Source organism: Myotis myotis, unplaced genomic scaffold (genome assembly GCF_014108235.1).
Source record: "Myotis myotis isolate mMyoMyo1 unplaced genomic scaffold, mMyoMyo1.p scaffold_m19_p_3, whole genome shotgun sequence".
Taxonomy (NCBI): domain Eukaryota; kingdom Metazoa; phylum Chordata; class Mammalia; order Chiroptera; family Vespertilionidae; genus Myotis; species Myotis myotis.
Genome location: NW_023416335.1, coordinates 112,727,812 through 112,746,183, shown reverse-complemented (window position 1 = coordinate 112,746,183; position 18,372 = coordinate 112,727,812). Strand labels below are relative to the sequence as shown.

The following is an 18,372-nucleotide window of genomic DNA, read 5'->3' as shown; positions in this document are numbered from 1 at the left end:
GTATATATATGGCTTAAAGGAAAATAAATGCCTGCAGGTAGAATGTTTGGATTATAAGGGACCTTCCTTAAGAGACCCATCTATCCCAAACTTCTCAAAGATCTATAAACCAAGGTCTTGAAATTTAAGTGATTTGTGTAAAGTCACATAGCAGAAGAGTTAGGAATAAAAATCAGATATTCCAATATCTACTCTAAGACACTTCTTTATCATACTGTCTTCTAATTTCATATGGGCAAAACAGAGCCAGGTAAGTTTAGGCTAAAAAATAGGTTGTCATGTTCTATCTAAATTTTAGAGTTTAAAGTACAAAATAATCTTAAACCCTTGGACTACCAATTTCTTACGTAGTTTCTACATGGCTACACTAATAAGCTGTGCGTAGCTCTATCAGTGAACATATTACAGTATAAGTGTATTATTCTCTTTAAAAAATAGTTTATTGATTTCAGAGAAGAAGGGAGAGTGAGAGAGAGATAAAACATCAATGATGAGAGAGAATCACCAATCGGCTACCTCTTGCACGCCCTCCACTGGGGATCGAGCCCATAACCTGGATATGTGCCGTGACTGGGAATCAAATTGCGATCTCCTGGTTCATAGGTCGACTCTCAACCACTGAGCAACACCAGCCAGGCTAAATGTACTTTTTTCTATCCTTCTAACACAAGTGAATTCACTGAGGTAAAGAACTCAACTGTATTATGCTGTTTTAGTTTTTTAAATATACAAATGCCTAGCACAATTGTATTGCCCAAAACAATATCGGTTTTCATTCTTTAACCAAAACCTAGGGGATGGATATGTTTTAGAAGTAAATAATTTCTTGGAACTTTAAAAATGTTACAAGGTACACAAACCATTATGTAACACCTAACATACCAGGGGTCAAAGGACACATCCCATAATCAAACATAATCTTTCTTCAACAAAACATATGTGATACATGAAGACTATATATAACTTCTGGGTTTAGGTCATATTTTGCTACCAAATTAATTTTGTCCCCAAGCTTAAAAGGGTTTTGGTTTTTCAAAGCCTTCTGATGTTGGAATCAGGTGAGAGTTTATAGACTGTACTCACAAAGGTGCTGCTAGAAAATATGGTTAGACACTTCAACCAGCATTTTTTTGATGAGACTAAAACAAGCAGGCAGTTTTTACATCCTAGGTTCGGCCAAAGGCTTGTTTGTTATTAATGAATCTAACCTAGCAGAGGGGGCAAAAGCTGAAAAAAGAAAATTCTAATTGTACAACACTGTATTCCTATTGCAGCTGCTCATTGGTCATAAATTTAATAAAAGCTCCCTTTGATTAGATCATGCTATTTTTTAAATATAAATGAATAAAACTCTGTCCCACATTGCTGAAAAGAGACAGAAGCAATGAGCTTTAACCCTAGGAAGGTATCTGGACTCTTGCGGGGTCCAGTGTAATACACAGAAAGAGGCATTTAAAATACACTGGTAAGGAACAAGCAGAAATGTATATAATGTGTGTTTCTAACATGATACCATTCCTCTGATATAAATGAAAGGAGAATTTGTAGTTGACTTCTCTTGATTGACTGTTTATATATTAGTACCTTTCCTTTTATTTTATGAAGCCTTATGTGACTTTCTCTACCTTTTACAGGGGGAAAGCTGTGGAACATATACTAAAAATTCCTTCAATTCTTTTCACAATCCCAAGCTCCACCTTCATTTTGTTTGTTACAATTACATATTTTTTCCTGTAAAAAAAAAAAAAATCAACTTTACAGAAAACAATGTTTGATATAATTCAGTTTGGGAATGTTCATTTTTCAATCTTACAACTTCAGCTACACTTTAACTGAATCAATTATTTTGTTCAATTTATGAAGCTACTCAGCAAGTGTTTAATTACAAAAAAAGTGTACTCCATTCCAAAGAATGGAAATGGCAACGGTGAACAAGAAAAACCCTGAGTTTCAGCTACTAGTTCAGGAGGAAATACAACATTCTCATAATTCATTAAAAAAATCCTAACTAGCTGTTAGGTCGGAGAGAGCCCAGGATCGGATACATGCAGACATGACAAGATAATGGACTTCCCCTGGAATTTCTCACAGATCAAGGTGCCAGACACAGATACCAGCTTCTTCTCCCTGAATTCACATACCCCCACACAGATAAGAACTTCGTCCTGAATATTCCGCCCATTCCCTGCAGCAGAGAATTCCTCAGCTCATGTCCCCGCCCCTCACCCAACCGCAGTATAAAAAAGCGCCCCCCTCCCTGTTGGTGTGAATCCACGTGCCCTGTCCTTGGGGTACGTGGGTCTCCCGGGGACGCAGAATAAACCTTTTCCTTTCCTTTCTTTTCTGATTCACTGGACTCTATTTCTTGCGCCGCCTCCTGAGCCACCTAACCTAACACTAGCTAAATGTAATAATAAATATACCAACACATTAATAATCGTGCACAACAAAAAAGGTAAACACAAACTAACCTGCCTATATTTCAGTCTGGAAAAAGCAAAACAAACTTCCTGCTGGATTTCTTGACCATTTGCATTCAGAAGCACCAAAAACTAAAATGCTTTTTCACTTTAGAACTTCTCGGTGTACAGGACTCGGTCCCTCTGTGCCACCCTATCAACACGGTCAGCGTTCCTCCACAAGACCAGCTCGGGCGGCCATTCGGCCCGAGACCACGAAGAGAACCACAGCCCACACTGCCGCGGGTGCTCCGCGAAGAACCGGGCAGAACCTGCATATCGTTATTCTAGGACTAGAACCAATCGAACCACAGGACTGCGCTGCCCGCCAGGTTCGGAATGCAGGCTAGGAAGCAGCACACGCGGTCACGCTGCCCGGAACCACATGACCTTCCTACGAAAGCCGCCTGAACTCACAAAGGAGAGCTCTCCCGTTCTCCTCCGTTACAAGTCAGGAGACCGGAGTCGGCGTGGCAGGGACGGAGCCGAGGCTGACGGGCTGGAACCGGTCGTGGACAGGGTCCCTGTGCTTCTGCCCTTACCGTTAGAAGATCTGGGAGGGAGGGAAGGAGGAGAAACATCCCAGAATCCGGGCAGAAAAGCCCCTGGCCCCGAAGATGGGGCTTGGGGAGATAGGGAGGGGCAGCTCCGTGTGTGGTGACCTTTCTGAACACGCACTCGGGCAGCTCGAGTCTCACGGAGGCTTGAGCACGGCGGCCTATGCAGGCCTCGCGCGGCCCACAGTCGGAGAGACGGCGGTGCCGCGTGGACGCACCAGCCTAGAGCCTCCCGGGCACCCTCCGCCGCCCGGGAGCCCGCCCCTCGCCCGCCCACCAGGTCACTCAAGGGCGCGTCGGCTTCCGACTCGGGGTCTCGCGGGCCAGACCGCAGCAAAACACGTGCCACTCTCTTTCCTCAGCGAAATCCCTCCGCTGCCGGCCGCGAACTAGTTTTAATCACGCCCCACCCCCAGTGACGTCACCTCCGCCACTCGAGCGCTTTCCAGCAGCTTCCAGATCCTTCGCCTCCCCCAACGCAGCCATTCTCAGAGGGCGGGCTCTGCAGCCACCGGGCCCGCCCCCAGCCGCCGTCGCGGCTGAAACTGCGGTAGCGGAGGCCAGGCGTGGGGCTGAGCCTCAGCCGAGGCCGGACGGAAGTGCTGCGGGCCCCGCCTTCCGCCACGCTTACGGACCTAATCCTTTCGGGCCCCAGGCAGAGTCGGGAGGGGAACTCTTTGGCGGCGGACTGAAACCGGAAGCCGCTTTCCTAGCGGGAGGTCGGTGGGGGAGGAGCGGGCTGAGGTTGAACGTAGGGTAGACGTTGCTGTGTGCCGTGGAACAGGAATTCGGATCCAACGTGTGCGAAGAAGTACCCGCCTCAGGTAGGGAGAAGGAGTAGTGTTCTTCTGTGCCCCAAATAGGGAAAAGGGACAGAACTGGGTCGATCTGTGGAGCTTTGTGCGCGCTGAAAGGGCGGGCTGGTCCGGGAAGGAGCGGCTGGGACCAGGTTCAGATGGGAGGGTTTAAGGTGTCGAGTTAGAGGTGTAGGATCGTTTGGGCTCAGAGAGGTAAATGCTGAAGAGAAACCAGAGTTGTTCTCCCCTTTCCCGTGGAACGTGGAGATGGGGAGGGTGTACGGAACCCTGCGCCTCCTCGGGTTTCCAAGGTTGAGGTTTGAAACTGACCTCTTATGGGCCCTCTCCATTTCTGATTCATATCGGCTGGGTTTGGTATCCGACCCGGTTGGGCCCGAAAGCCGACCCTGTTCCTCGGTTTCAGTCTGTTGTGGCGTCGCCTTTGACAGTTCACGTGCTGAGCCCACTTGTTCTTGGAGGGCAAATAGGAATAAGGCTTCTCTTGGAACATTTTGTTCGCTGGGTTTTCCCATTTTGCACGTGGGACTGGGAATTAAGCTTAATTGCATCTTTTTCGCTTTTCCCAGGGCCAACTTGACACTATTCCCTGGGTCCATACTGGGTTAGTAGTTCACACTCGGGCTTCTGGAGTATCAGTGGCTCAGAGAAGTAATGAAAAAAGGGGCGTCAAAAGGACGATGCTGGAGGCGAAGAATAGAGGAGGGTCAGGCTGGGAGGTCACAATGCAGTGACCTTTCTTTTAGGTCATACCTTTAGGTCACACTGCGCTGTTATAATCAGCTGGTGTTAAGAGATGATTTTAAGCTGGGCAGGGACAAACTCAGACGTGGGCAGTGATACGGGGTGTAGATGGCCGGGAAAGAGGTGAGGATTTGAGACGCTTCCAAAGAACTGTCTACAGAACGTAGTGATTTATACTGGGTGAAGAAGAGGGAAGTGAAAGAGGAGAGAACCACTCAAATTTTCTAGTGTATGTGTTTGGAAGGATGGAGATGCCAAAATATAGATGATTCACAAAAGAGAGGAGCTGTTAGTTTTGAAGGGAGGACAAAAGAAATTGTATTTGGAAGACCTGAGTAGCCCAGTTCTGGTATTTTATTAAGTGAATTTGCTTCCGGGGGTTCTGCATATTTAAGATTTCAACCACCAGTCTACCTGCTATTTTCTTTGAAATGTTAGTGGTGGGATCAGGGGAGCAGGTTTGAAGGCTCCTCCTGTTTCAGTTTTATAATTGAGAGAGAGCCTACAAGAATCAGTGGAAAAAATGTTCTTGATCCCTCAAGCAAATGGAAATTTTCATTAAAAACAATTTACTCAAGATACATAGATTACCGATTTTTCTCTTGAATGATACAAGATGGGTTGCCTGCTTTCTACAGAATGAAGTGTAAAATTAGCACCAAATATAGCTAAAATTTACTGTGTCAGATGCTAAGCATTTTAAATGTATTAGTACATTTAATTCTTAGAACCACCAATTTTACAAAGAAATTGCTGGATCCAAATCTTCAGGTGTAAACCATGTCTTTAGCCACGCTGAAACCATAGAAGTTTGACTCTTTCCTATATACTTCCTTTTTGTAAGCAGATTATAAATAGAACCACCCAAAGATAATAAATTGGTATTGTGTGTGAGCAGCTTAAAAAGAAAACAATTTAGCACCAAACTCGTTTTTACCCCTTTGTCAGTGATTCTGGATAAGGCATTTTTACCGCCCAAGAGACACAATTGGGAATGCCTGGAGACATGTTTGATTGTCACAATTGAGTGGTGAGGGCTTTGGCATCAAGTAGGTAGAGGTCATAGATGCTGCTAAACATCATGTACAGCGCACAGGGAAGCCCTCACAACAAAGAATGAGTTGGTCCAAAATGTCTATAATACTATAGTTGAGAAATCTTGCCCTGTGGATATTTCTTCAGGAATAGGAAAATGTGATTCACTAACACTGGCTTTTAAAAAACACTTTATTTTTAAAAATTATTCATATCCACATCAACTCTACTTTTAACAATCACTTTTCTTATGCTGAGTTCCAGTCTCATAATTTTACTTCCCTGAGTGTGATTCTAGGCCGTGGGACTAACACTCGGAACAGGCTTGTTATACATGTAATTTGTACTGTAATAGTGTTTATGTTTTCTGTTATGGTACAGATCATTTACTTTAATAGGAAATAGTATTTTGTTGGCAACTTTTAAAAAGTGGCATTATTCTCAGTTGGTGAAGTATATTCTTGGTGGTTGAAAGTGCTAGGAATGTATGGGGTTCTTTGGTCCTTGTCAAGTAATGGCACAATGGATCTAAGATTTGTTTTTTTTTTTGTTTGTTTTAATTGATTTTAGAGAGAGGAAGGGAGAGAGAGAGAAAGAGAGAGAAACACCAATGTGAGAGAGAAACATCGACGGCTGCCTCTCACAGGCGCCAAACCACGAGACGGAACCTGCAACCAAGGTATGTGCCCTGACCAGGAATCAAACCCACAACCCTTCGGTGTACGGGATGGTGCTCCAACCAGCTGAGCCACACTAGCCATTACATTTCTTAATGTAATGCTGACATATTTGTTTCAAATTGTACATAGACTCTGAAAACTTAAGCTTTCAAATTCTGGTCAATAAAAATTGGCTTTAAATAATAGTTACCTCTGTTACAAGTTTTAATAAAGTTGCTTACAAATGAGTCTATGAAAACCCGTCCTGTTGCCAGTCTTCTCCCTCTCCCCACAAACTGTCTAGATTTATAAATGTAGTTAAGTATTTTTTTCACTTCCAGATTACAGTTTTATAATATGTTTATCCTAGGACATATAGTTCTCAAAGTATACTTAACACATCTTATAAAATAGCATTATTTCTAGTTAAGTAGGATTTTTGTTTAATTGTCTATTGACTTTTATTTTTCAGGATTCATTGAAAAAATCCTTAGTGATATTGACATGTTTCAAGTGACATAAATTAGCCAGTGACTCGGAATGATGGATTCCCCGAAGACTGGAAATGGTTTGCCAGTGATTGGACCAGGGACTGATATAGGGGTATCTTCACCCCACATAGTGGGGTATTTGGGAAAAGTTAGTCAATTTATTTTTTGCCTCAGTGCAAAGTTGGTATTTTTTCCTCCTGTTTTTGAAACTTGAATTCGGTTTTAATTTGACCAGTTAACTTATAAATAAATTGTATCATCTTCCACGGAAATCTTACAGTATTGGCGAAAGATTGTTTTAATGTATTTACCTCTCTGTGTTTTATTAACATACGAAAGTAGAAATTATACAGACTTTATGGTTTACTATTCTTTGAAAATATGGAACATGCATTTTCCCTTACAATTAACATTACCTTTTTTCTTGCAAGTAAAACATTATTTTTGACACTTAAAACTTAATATTTAAAATAACAATATATTCTTTTTGGATTAATAACTACATTTAAGGCCTGTATGCATTTTTTTTATTTGCCATGTTGAAAATATCATGCCAGGATACTTAGGGGTGAAAGTTGTAATTCTTTTCTGGTTGCTTTTCCACTTAACATTTTGTAATTTGGTATTATCTAGTAATGTCTATATTGTAATTTACTTTATTTCTCTTTTAGAATTATGATTCTGCTAACATCCTGTCAGATGGGTATTGCCCTGCTTGTAGAGAGAAGGGAAAGTTAAAAACCTTAAAGACTTACCGAATTAGTTTTCAGGAATCTGTCTATTTGTGTGAGGATCTACAGGTAAAGTATTAATTTTATCTTTTTTAAAAATTATTTTTATTGATTCCAGAGAGGAAGGGAGAGAGAGAGAGAGATAGAAACATCAATGATGAGAGAGAATCATTGATCAGCTGCCTCCTGCGTGCCCCACACTGGGGATCGAATCCGAAACCTGGGCCTGTGCCCTGACAGGGAATCGAACCATGATCTCCTGGTTCCTAGGTCTGATGCTCAACCACTGAGTCATGCCAGCTGGGGCTAAAGTATTAATATTAGAGTATTAATTTTATTTTTTATTTTTTAAAAATATATTTTTATTGATTTCAAAGAGGAAGGGAGAGGGAGAGAGATAGAAACATCAATGATGAAAGAGAATCATCAATCAGCTGCCTCCTACACGCCCCCCACTGGGGATCAAGCCCGCAGCCCTGGCATGTGCCCTTGACTGTAATTGAACCTGGGACCCTTCAGTTCGCAGGTCGACACTCTATCCACTGAAGCAAACCAGCTAGGGCAGTAGTCAGCAAACTGCAGCTCTCGAGCCATATGCAGCTCTTTGGCCCCTTGAGTGTGGCTCTTCCACAAAATACCGACTTCTGCGCATGAGCCACGAAGTTTCAGTTGCACTGTACGTGCGTGCCCGCACGTAGTATTTTGTGGAAGAGCCACACTCAAGGGGCCAAAGAGCCGCATGTGACTCTCGAGCCGCAGTTTGCCGAACACTGAGCTAGGGCAAAGTATTAATTTTAGATCGTATTGAGGTTTTGGCCTTTTGCTTTTTTTCTTCAATTTTACATTAGTGCTCATTTTATACTTTTTCTACTATACATTTTTAATGTTTAGATAATCAGAATTTCTAAATCTGTCTAGTACTCTTAAATATTTTCTATTTTAGGAAACCACTTGGTTTCTTGAATTATTGCAAGAAGATGTTTGTTTTTACTGTTACTAGACTTGTGAGAGGAAAAGAATATATTTCAAGATTTATTTTTTTTAACATTTGTGGGAGCTTGTTAGCTGTTGTAGTTAATCTCTCTTCACTTTGATTTATTAACTTTGGGACTTATTAAAAAAGTTATGAATCTCTACATGTTGTGTACTTAAGGTTCTAAATATCTTTTAGGATTAATTGTAATTTATATCTGTGGTACAACTTGAACTTGCTTAACTCCATAATACTCTATGTTTTATTGTATTTGACAGTTATGAAACTTATTACAAATTTAATTCTCAAAACTTTGCAAGGTAGGTGTTTCTATTTTGTGAATAAGAAAACAGGGGCTGAGAGTTTAGGAACTCAAGATCTCTGTAAAGCGGCAGAGCTGTGATTGGAACACAGTCTTCTATTTCAGATTCTTTTATTCCAGGTAAGCTAGCAGTCAGAATTACCTGGAGTGCTTTTTAGAAATTCCTGGGTCTCATCCCCAGATGCTTATAAAGTAGAATTGACCTAGAATTCTGTAGTTTTGTAACTTTTGAGGGTGAGTCTAAAGAATAGCCAATTTTGGAAAATACTAGATTAAGTCACACTTTTGGTGATAGATTCTTTGCTGGATACAACTTGAAAAAAATCCCAGGCATTCTTGCAATTAGGGATAAATAGTTTTTGCATTTATTTGATAAATATTTTTTCTGAGCATCACCTTGTTGGCATTGTTTCATATGCTAGGATACAATGAGTAAAACAGAACTTCTTGCTCTCAAGGAAGTTATGTTCTAGAGCGGGGAAGAAAATAAACAAGTAAAGTATATATTTTTTGTGTGAACTGATGAAAAGTGCTACAGAGAAGTTCCAGTTGGAGGCTTAGTTGGTTGGAGTGTCATCCCTTAAACCAAAAAGATTGCAGGGTCAGTTCCGGTCAGGGCACATACCTAGGTTGTGGGTTTGTTCCCTGGTTGGGCTGTGTATGGGAGGCAGCTGGTCCATGTTTTTGCTCTCATGTCATTGATGTTTCTTCTTTCTCTCCCTCTCCCTCCTTTTCTTTCTCTCTAAAATCAATAAATAAACCTATTCTCAGGTGAGGATTATTTATTATTTTTATTGATTTTAGAAAGGAAGGCGGGGGGGGGGGAGAGAGAGGGGGGGGGGGCATCAATGCTGAGAGAATCATTGATCAGCTTCCTCCTGCATGCCCCACACTGGGGATCGAGCCCAAAACCTGGGCATGTGCCCTGACTGGGAATCGAACTGTGATGCCCATCACTCAGCCATGCCAGATGGGCTTGGGTGAGAATCCTTTTTTAAAAAGAAGAAGAAAAGTGCTGTGGAGAAAAATAAAGCCACAGGGATTGAATTTCAAGGAATGGGGAGATCTCAATTTTAAATAGCATGGTAAAGGAAACTCTTTCTTGAGAACAAGTAACATTTGAGCAAAGACCTGAAAGATGAAGACGAACGAGCCTCATAGGCAGGGGAAGTCACAGGTATAAGGAAGGCCCAGAGAGTGGAGGCTGCCTGTCAATATTTGTGCCACTGCAAGGAAACACCAGAGCTGGATCTGAGTACATGAGCAGTCATAGGATATGGGTCTGAAAAATAATGGGGAGGGGGCTAGACCAAGTAAGGTCTTTATTGGCCATTTTAACATCTCTGGATGATAATCTGACTTACATGTTAAAAGGATCACAGTGGCTGCTGTGTTGAAAATAATAGGTCATGGGCAAGACCTGAAGCAGGGTGACTAGCTGGAAGGCAGGTGCAATATTTCAGGGGGACCAAGTATGACCAAGGTGATGAGGTATGATTGGATTCTGTATATGTTTAAAAGTGAAGCCAAAAGGAATTGCTGAAAGGTTGGATACATGATAGGAGAGGGAGAAATCATGGATGATTCCCAGAATTTTGGCTTAAATAATTGGAAGAATGGAGTTGCCAGTTACTAAGATGAGAAGGCTTTGGGGAGAGGAAAATTGGGGGGAAGACCAGGAGATTGGGACCAGTCAAATATGAAACATCCTACATAATAAAGAGGTAATATGCAAATTGACCATCACACCCTTACACAAGATGGTCGCCCTCAAATAGTCAAAAGATGACCACCACAAGATGGCTGGCAGGGGAGGGCAGTTGTGGGCGATCAGGCCAGCAGGGGAGGGCAGTTAGGAGCAAGCAGGCCAGCAGGGGAGGGCAGTTGAGGGGGACTGGGCCTGCAGGGGAGGGCAATTGGGAGTGACCCCAGATAGCAGGGGAGGGCAGTTGGGGGTAACTGAGCCTGCAGGGGAGGGCATTTGGGAGGGACTGGGCCTGCAGGAGAGGGCAGTTGGGGGGACCAGGCCTGCAGGGGAGGGCAGTTGGGGGCAGTCAGCTGTCAGGGGAGTGGTTAGGGGATGATCAGGCAGGCAGGCAGAAGCAGTTAAGGTTCAGGCAGGCAGGCAGGCAGGCTAGTGGTTAGGAGCCAGCGGTTCTGGATTGTGAGAGGGATGTCCGAGGGGCCCCAGATTGGAGAGGGTGCAGGCTGGGCTGAGGGACACCCCCGTCCAAGTGCATGAATTTCATGCACCGGACCTCTAGTTTGTCTAATAAAATACTTTGCTGGTTTTCAAACTTAGGGGAAATTCATTGGTTATTATAGTGGCTTGTTTACACTGTTGCTGTTTGGCTGAAATTGTGTTAATGTTCTGTGAGATTTAATGAAGTCATTAAAATCAGCCAGTTTGACCCTTAAACACAATAAGGATGTAAAATTGATGTTCTTATTACTCTCAGGTTAATATTCAGTTTCAAAATTAAGAAACAAATTACTCCATGCAACTTATATTTGAAAATACTTTTCTCATTTTTAGTGTTACTCAGTTTACCTGTCCCAAAAAGAATAACACTCATAATACACTGTTGAAATTTTTAAATTTACTTGACATTAGCTTTTTATTGAGACAAAAGAATACATATTTTCCTTATTAGTTTAACCTAAGAATAAGAAAAATTATTCTTTTGGGAACCAAAATTTTAATTAAATAGTTGTTTATCCCTAGTTCCTTAAAATTTAGATTGGTTATATTATACCCTCTCATATAAAATTAATGCTAAAGTTTTATACATAGTTTTCATGACTTAGAAACAGTAAAGTAAACTTTGAGCTTATTTGAATTTTTGTAGTTTTATCATTTTATTTTTTCTTCCTAGTGCATCTATCCTTTGGGCTCTAAATCGTTTAATAACTTAATTTCTCCTGAGTTGGAAGATCTTGCTTCAAATAAGCCTCAAAAAAGAAAGCTCTTGGAAATCAGCTATAAAGATTCACCTTCTTTAGCAAATTCCAAAAAGATTAAAAGTGATACTGTTATTGATGGTGAACAAGTTTTGAACAGCAAACATAATGGAGAAGCATACGAGGAAACCTCATCAGACTTACCTGACTCACTGCACAGTGGTCAGCAGAGCCCAGTTAAGGCTGCTGATTTCTTGGGACCGGATGAGATTTTGGAAGCTGCTGTTACTGACTTGGCTGCTGAAGAAGATGCTACTGCAGTTGATATTTCTGGAACTGGAGAGACTGCTCTTCAAAATGAAGGAGGCACATCTGAACTGGAAATGCCACTGGAGAACAGATGTATACCATTTTGTCAGACTTCATGTGTTCAATGGAAAAATTCTGATGCCCTCTGTTGGTTAGACTGTCTCCTGTCACTATTGGTGCACTTGGAAGTGGTAAAAAAGGCAGTGATGACGGACCTGTGCTCTAAAGAGGAATCTCTGTTCTGGCAGCTGTTCGCAAAGTATAATCAAGCTAGTAAGCTTCTGCACGCCAGTCACTTGGATGCAGTTAAAGGTTGGTAATAATATTTTATTTCCCTTTAATTTGTAAAGAGGTTCAAGTTGAGTTTTGTCTCACAGTTTGTGGAAAAGATGCCATCAGTGGCCTCTGTTGAGCATTGAGACCTGGGAGCATTGTGTCCTGTGATTGCTTTTTTTTTTTACAATTTTTAAAATTCAATTCTTCACAAGCATTTTTTCTTTTGTCTTTTCTCTGTTCCTGTTTTCTGTTATTACAGGAACCCCAATACTGACTCGGTGACCATTCTTCAATTAATTGTTACATAAGAGCAGCAACTCTTGTTTAAGTTTTGACTTAAATATTAAATTAATTATATTTTTATATTTTAATCTTGTATTACTCTTTTACAGAATAATTGTTTTTATAATATGGTTGTAATTAATTTGTTTGAGCTGCATTACTTTGAATTGTGTTTGAGGAAATATATGATATACCACAAAGAGGGGAGGAAGAAATTTTTGTGTTTTGCATTTTGTCTATGCAAAATTTATTTCCTGATAAACTTTCATTCTTGGCAATGTCTTAATTTTCTTGAAAAGATATAGGTTGATGAGAAATTGATAATCTTCTGTATTTTATTTTTAGATAGAGATTATACAAAACTTATTTCAGTATTTGCAGAGATAGAGACCTGTCTGAATGACGTCAGAAGTAAGATTTTTATCAGGCTTCAGCCTCAGCTTGGGTGCACATTAGGTAAGTAAATTTGTGTAATTTAACTGTGTAACTCATCTACCATAAAGAAAAACTTACATCATAAAGAAATATAATACTGTTTTATTACTTTAATGATCCAGATCCTTGGGGGAAAGAATCTGAGTGGTTTCATTTAGGAATTGACCACTGGTTAAATCATCGGGGCAGAGCTGGTCCATATAAATATGCAGGTTGTGTTCCACCATAGAGTGGATGCTGGTCTCAGAAACAGGTGAAGACTCGGGTACCCTGATTGTTTATTCAGTACTTTCCCCCAGTAGGCTGTTCAGCATTTTCAGCACTGTCTGTGCATTCAAAAGCACCTAAGGAATTTAACAGTAGTGTTAGGGGCCAATTAAATAATCTCAAGATGGAGCTCAGGAATCAGGAATTTTAGAACTCACATGACTCTTACAGGTGAACAAGGTTGAGAATCTGTGGTCTAAACCAACCAGACTAATTCTACTTTATCTGCCAGTGATTAGTTTAGAAATGGACAGATGGTACAGTTTTTGCCAGTGGAATATGAAGAGAAATATGCTGATGACCTTTTGGGGACACTCCCTTAACTTTAAAATAGGGTACAAGAATAAGACCTGCTTTGTCCTTTATTGGCTTTTGGCTCGGAGCAGTATGGAGCAAGGGCACTACTAGTACATCTCTGTCTGGGCTTTTCTAAATGTTTTTGTAAAGAGGAGCTGTAATGATTTGTTTGTTTGTTTGGGGGGGATATCTTTTATTTCTCTTTATCCTTGTTAAACTCCTTTATTGTATTATAGAAGCAGAATATATGGTTCCCCTATTTAGTATATTACCCATTATTAAATTATGTAAAACACCAATGACTTCAAGTTTTTCTCTCAGTAAGTACATTTATTTTATCAGAACCAGATATTGTATCTGAAGCAGTGCTTTTTTTGCATGATAGTATCTCCTGCTTCTTTGTTTCACAGTTTTGTCCCCTAGTTTTACTATCTCGTTTTTCATGAACTCATATAGATAAGAGTTTATTCTGTTTTAATAATAAACTGATTTTCAATATGCCAAGTCTTTGGTATTGCCTCCTCTAGACCTAAAGGGTTCTAATTTATCATTAGGTGGGGTCTCAGATGGGATGATTATTCTTTTCTCTTTTTATCAAAGTATAAGAGTAACACCCTTTTTATTTTTTATTTTTTATTGTTGACAGTATTACAGATGTCCTCTATTTTTCTCCCCTTGGTCCCCCTCCACCCAGCCCCTACCCATCTCAGGCCTTCACCACACTACTTTCTGTATCCAAGGGCTATGCATATATGTGTGCAAGTTTTTTGGTTAATCTCTTCCTATCCTCCCCTCTCTACCCCCCCCAATCTTCCTCCCCTTTGAGTTCTGTTAGTCTGTTCCATGCATCCATGCTTCTGGACTTATTTTGTCATATCATAGTTTTGTGGGTTTTTTAAAAAAACTTTATTGTTGAAGGTATTACATATGTCCTCTTTTTTTCCCCATTGACCCCTTCTAGTCCTCCCCACCACCCCCTAGGCCTTCACTACACTATTGTCTATGTCTGTATATGCATACAAGTTCTTTGGTTGATCTCTTTCCACCCACCCACCTACCCCAGTCTTTCCTCTGAGATTTAACAGCCTGTTCCACATTTCTATGTCTCTGGATCTGTTTTGTCATCAGTTTATTTTTTCATTAGGTTCCACATATGAATGACATCATGTGATACTTGTGTTTCTCTGACTGACTTATTTCGCTTAGCATAATACTCTCCAGGTGCCTCCATGCTGCTTCAAAGGGTAGGAGATCCTTCTTTTTTACAGTTGCATAGTATTCCATGGTATAAATGTACCATAGCTTTTTTAACCACTCATCTGCTGATGGGCACCTGGGCTGTTTCCAGATCATAGCTATTGTTAATTACGCTGCTATGAAGATAGGGCACATATATTCTTTCAGATTGGTGTTTTGTGTGTTTTTTTTTTTTTTTTTTAATATATTTTATTGATTTCAGAGAGGATGGGGAAAGGGAGAGAGAGTTAGAAACATCAGTGATGAGAATCACTGATCGGCTGCCTCCTGTACTCAGCCCACTAGGGATCGAGCCCATAACCAGGGCATGTACCCTTGCTGGAATCAAACCCAGGACCCTTCAGTCCACAGGCCAACGCTCTATCTACTGAGCCAAACTGGCTAGGGCTATTTTGGGGTTCTTAGGATATATTCCTAGAAGTGGGATCACTGAGTCAAATGGCAGTTCCATATTTAATTTTTTGAGGAAACTCCATACTGTTTTTCACAGTGGCTGCACCAGTCTGCATTCCCACCAGCAGTTCCCTTTTCTCCACATCCTCATCACCAATTGTCATTTGTTGATTTGTTGATCACTTTTTATATGTAAACAGTTGTGTAACCATGACAATAATCAAGATATGGAATGTTCTATCACCCTAACATTTTCCCCAGACTCCTTAGTAGTCAGCTGTCTTCTTCACCTCAAATACTGATCTGTTGGGTGAACACTCATTTCAAGGAGTCTTTCCTAAGATCACCAGAGTACAGACTTGTGGGGCTCCCATGTTGCATTTTGCAAGTATCATTTCCCTCCTAGCATGACCTGAGATGTTTTATTCAGGGTCCACACTCCAGGTTCCAGTTGAATTAAAGAGTGGCTTCTTCCCCAGTCTGAATCATCACCCTTATCCCTGATAATTATGTTTGGAACAAAGTTGAATCTTGCTCACCGCCACCTTGGGCCTGATTTTCTTTCTTACAGAGAAGGGATTTTTAAATGATTATTTGTGCAATCATAGCAATTAGGCGAGCCCCCTCTCATTTGTGATCCTACTACTCACTCATTAGTGCTAGGTGTTACATTAGAGTTCTGACCTTACTAATGAAATCTAATCTTTGCTTCAGAGAGTACTATAAAATCTTACCATGTGATTTCTCATTCTGAATATTAATGTGTATTTTAAAGTACCAAAGAAAGAATAGAATTTGTTCTGACCCTGAATTTTGTTTAAATTTTTAAGATTAGCCACATTATCACTTTCATTATTGTTTTTGAAAAACACACTGTAAATTATCCTCTGTTCTCCCTCCCCATAGTTTAAGAAATATAGCATTACAAATACAACTCAGGCCCCCCTGTACTCTTCCCCAGTTTTTCCTTACCTCCTCACAAAGGTAATTACTGTCTTCAGTTTAGTGTTTTCTTTCCCTCTAATGCAGCGGTTCTCAACCTGTGGATCGCGACCCCTTTGGCGGTCAAACGACCCTTTCACAGGGGTCGCCTAAGACCATCCTGCATATCAGATATTTACATTACGATTCCTAACAGTAGCAACATTACAGTTACAAAGTAGCAACGAAAATAATTTTATGGTTGGGTCACTGAGGAACTGTATTTAAAGGGCCAGAAGGTTGAGAACCACTGCTCTAATGTCTGTATTCCTTTTTTGTTGTTTGTTTCTAAGAAAAAGCTAATACTATGGTTTCTACTTACTTTTGTGTAAGTTAACAGAGTAATTTAGTCTGCATGTTCCAGCATAAGGATAGGCAGACCAATCTATACTAATAACCGATACTAATAAAAGGGTAATATGCTAATTAGACCGGGCATCTTCCGGACGTCCTTCTGGAAAAAGCCATGGTGGCAGGGGCAGAGGTAGGTGGTTAGGGGCGATCAGGCTGGCAAGGGAGGGCTGTGAGGGGTGATCAGGCCAGCAAGGGAGGGCAATTAGGGACGATCAGACTGGCAGGGGAGGGCAGTTAGGGGCAATCAGGTCGGCAGGGGAGGGCAGTTAGGGGCATCAGGCTGGCAGGCAGAGGCAATTAGGGGCAATCAGACAGGCAGGCAGGCAAGCAGTTAGGAGCCAGTGGTCCGGATTGTGAGAGGGATGTCCGAGAGGTCCCGGATTGGAGAGGGTACAGGCCAGGCTGAGGGACATCTTCCCCCCCACCCCCACCCCCCGCCTGCATGAATTTTGTGCACCAGGCCTCTAGTAGAACAGAATAGCCCAGATCAGGACCCTCTCCTTTTGGTTACTTGATACCGTTAGGGAGGCAGTGATGCAGATACGTAGGAAAGAAAAGGCATCAATTGGTTCTTGATACAGGGGAAAGTTGGATCCCTACTTGACACCATAATCAGAAAGAAACTTCAGCATGTTTAAAGAGCTAAACTTGAAAAGCGGAATTGTAAAACTTTGGAAAAATATATAGGCGAATATTTTATCATTCACTGGGGAAGCATCCTATCTAATAAAAGAAAAACATGGTAATTAGTGTACGACCGCTACCCTTCCCATTGGCTAATCAGGGCGATATGCAAATTAACTGCCAGCCAAGATGGCGGCCAGCAGCCAGGCAGCTTAAAGCGAACATGAGGCTTGCTTGCTTCAGTGACGGAGGACTCCTACGTTCCCTGCCTGCCACTGCCGGCCTCTGAGCTGCAACTCTAAGCAACTATGTTCCAAATATAGAAGCTAAACAAAACCCCAGAAACCTGCTTTAGTTGCTGGGCTTCAGCCAGCAGGATCACAGCATTGTTTCAAATACAGAAGGTAAACAAAGGCCAGAAACCTGCTTTCAGCAGCGGAGGCCTAAGAGCTGGAGCCTCAGAGCTAAAGCTGGCCCAGAATAAAAAAAGAAAAAGAAAAAAAGGAGCGGTTGGGAGCTTCCATCACCCACCAGCCTGAAAACAGCCCTCAGCCCCTCACCCAGACTTGCCAGGCACCCCAGTGGGGACCCCCCCCCTGAAGGGTGTGTGACCAGCTGCAAACAGCCATCATCCCCTCACCCAGGCTGGCCAGGCACCCCAGTGAGGACCCCTACCCTGATCCAGGACACCCTTCAGGGCAAACCAGCCGGCCCCCACACGTGCACCAGGCCTCTATCCTATATAGTAAAAGGGTAATATGCCTCCCGGCACCGGGATCAGCGTGACAGGGGGCAGCGCCCAAACCCCCTGATCGCCCTGCGGCTCTGTGTGTGACGGGGGGGGCCACAACCTCCCTATCGGCCCTGCTCTGTTCTTGACAGGGGAAGGCGCCCCAACCCCCTGATCAGCCCTGCTCTGTGCCTGATAGGGGGGAGCTCCCCAACCCCGTGATTGGCCTGCAGCTCTGTGTGTGACAGGCTGCAGTGCCCCAACCCCCTGATCGGCCCTGCTCTGTGTGTGACAGGGTGCGGCGCCCCAACCCACCCCCTCCCCCATGGGCCCTGCTCTGTGTGTGACAGGGTAGAGCCATAACCTCCCCATCGGCCCTGCCCCGAGTGTGACAGTGGCGGCGCCCCAGCCCCATGATCCGCCCTGCTCTGTGTGTGACAGGCGGCGGTGCCCCAACTCCCCTATGGGCCCTACTCTGGG

The 18,372-nt window shown here is 42.3% G+C and overlaps 1 protein-coding gene across 7 annotated transcripts in view; it reads left to right on the top strand.

Annotated features, from left to right (window-relative positions):
* Positions 1-3,467: 3,467 nt before the first annotated feature.
* The window catches only part of USPL1 (ubiquitin specific peptidase like 1), a 40,810-nt gene continuing 25,905 nt past the window's right edge, over positions 3,468-18,372 (top strand). The window contains exons 1-6 of one of the 7 annotated variants that reach the window (XM_036298241.1): positions 3,468-3,840; positions 6,181-6,289; positions 6,742-6,908; positions 7,432-7,560; positions 11,663-12,308; positions 12,532-12,635. In XM_036298241.1, the coding sequence (XP_036154134.1) occupies positions 6,810-6,908; positions 7,432-7,560; positions 11,663-12,308; positions 12,532-12,554 (897 nt within the window). In that variant the 5' untranslated portion in view covers positions 3,468-3,840; positions 6,181-6,289; positions 6,742-6,809 and the 3' untranslated portion in view covers positions 12,555-12,635. Of the gene's footprint in view, positions 3,841-6,180; positions 6,290-6,741; positions 6,909-7,431; positions 7,561-11,662; positions 12,309-12,531; positions 12,636-12,899; positions 13,011-14,684; positions 14,798-18,372 lie in introns of those variants that run through there. The other 6 variants (XR_004965895.1, XM_036298240.1, XM_036298239.1 and 3 more) reach the window with 6 other exon arrangements.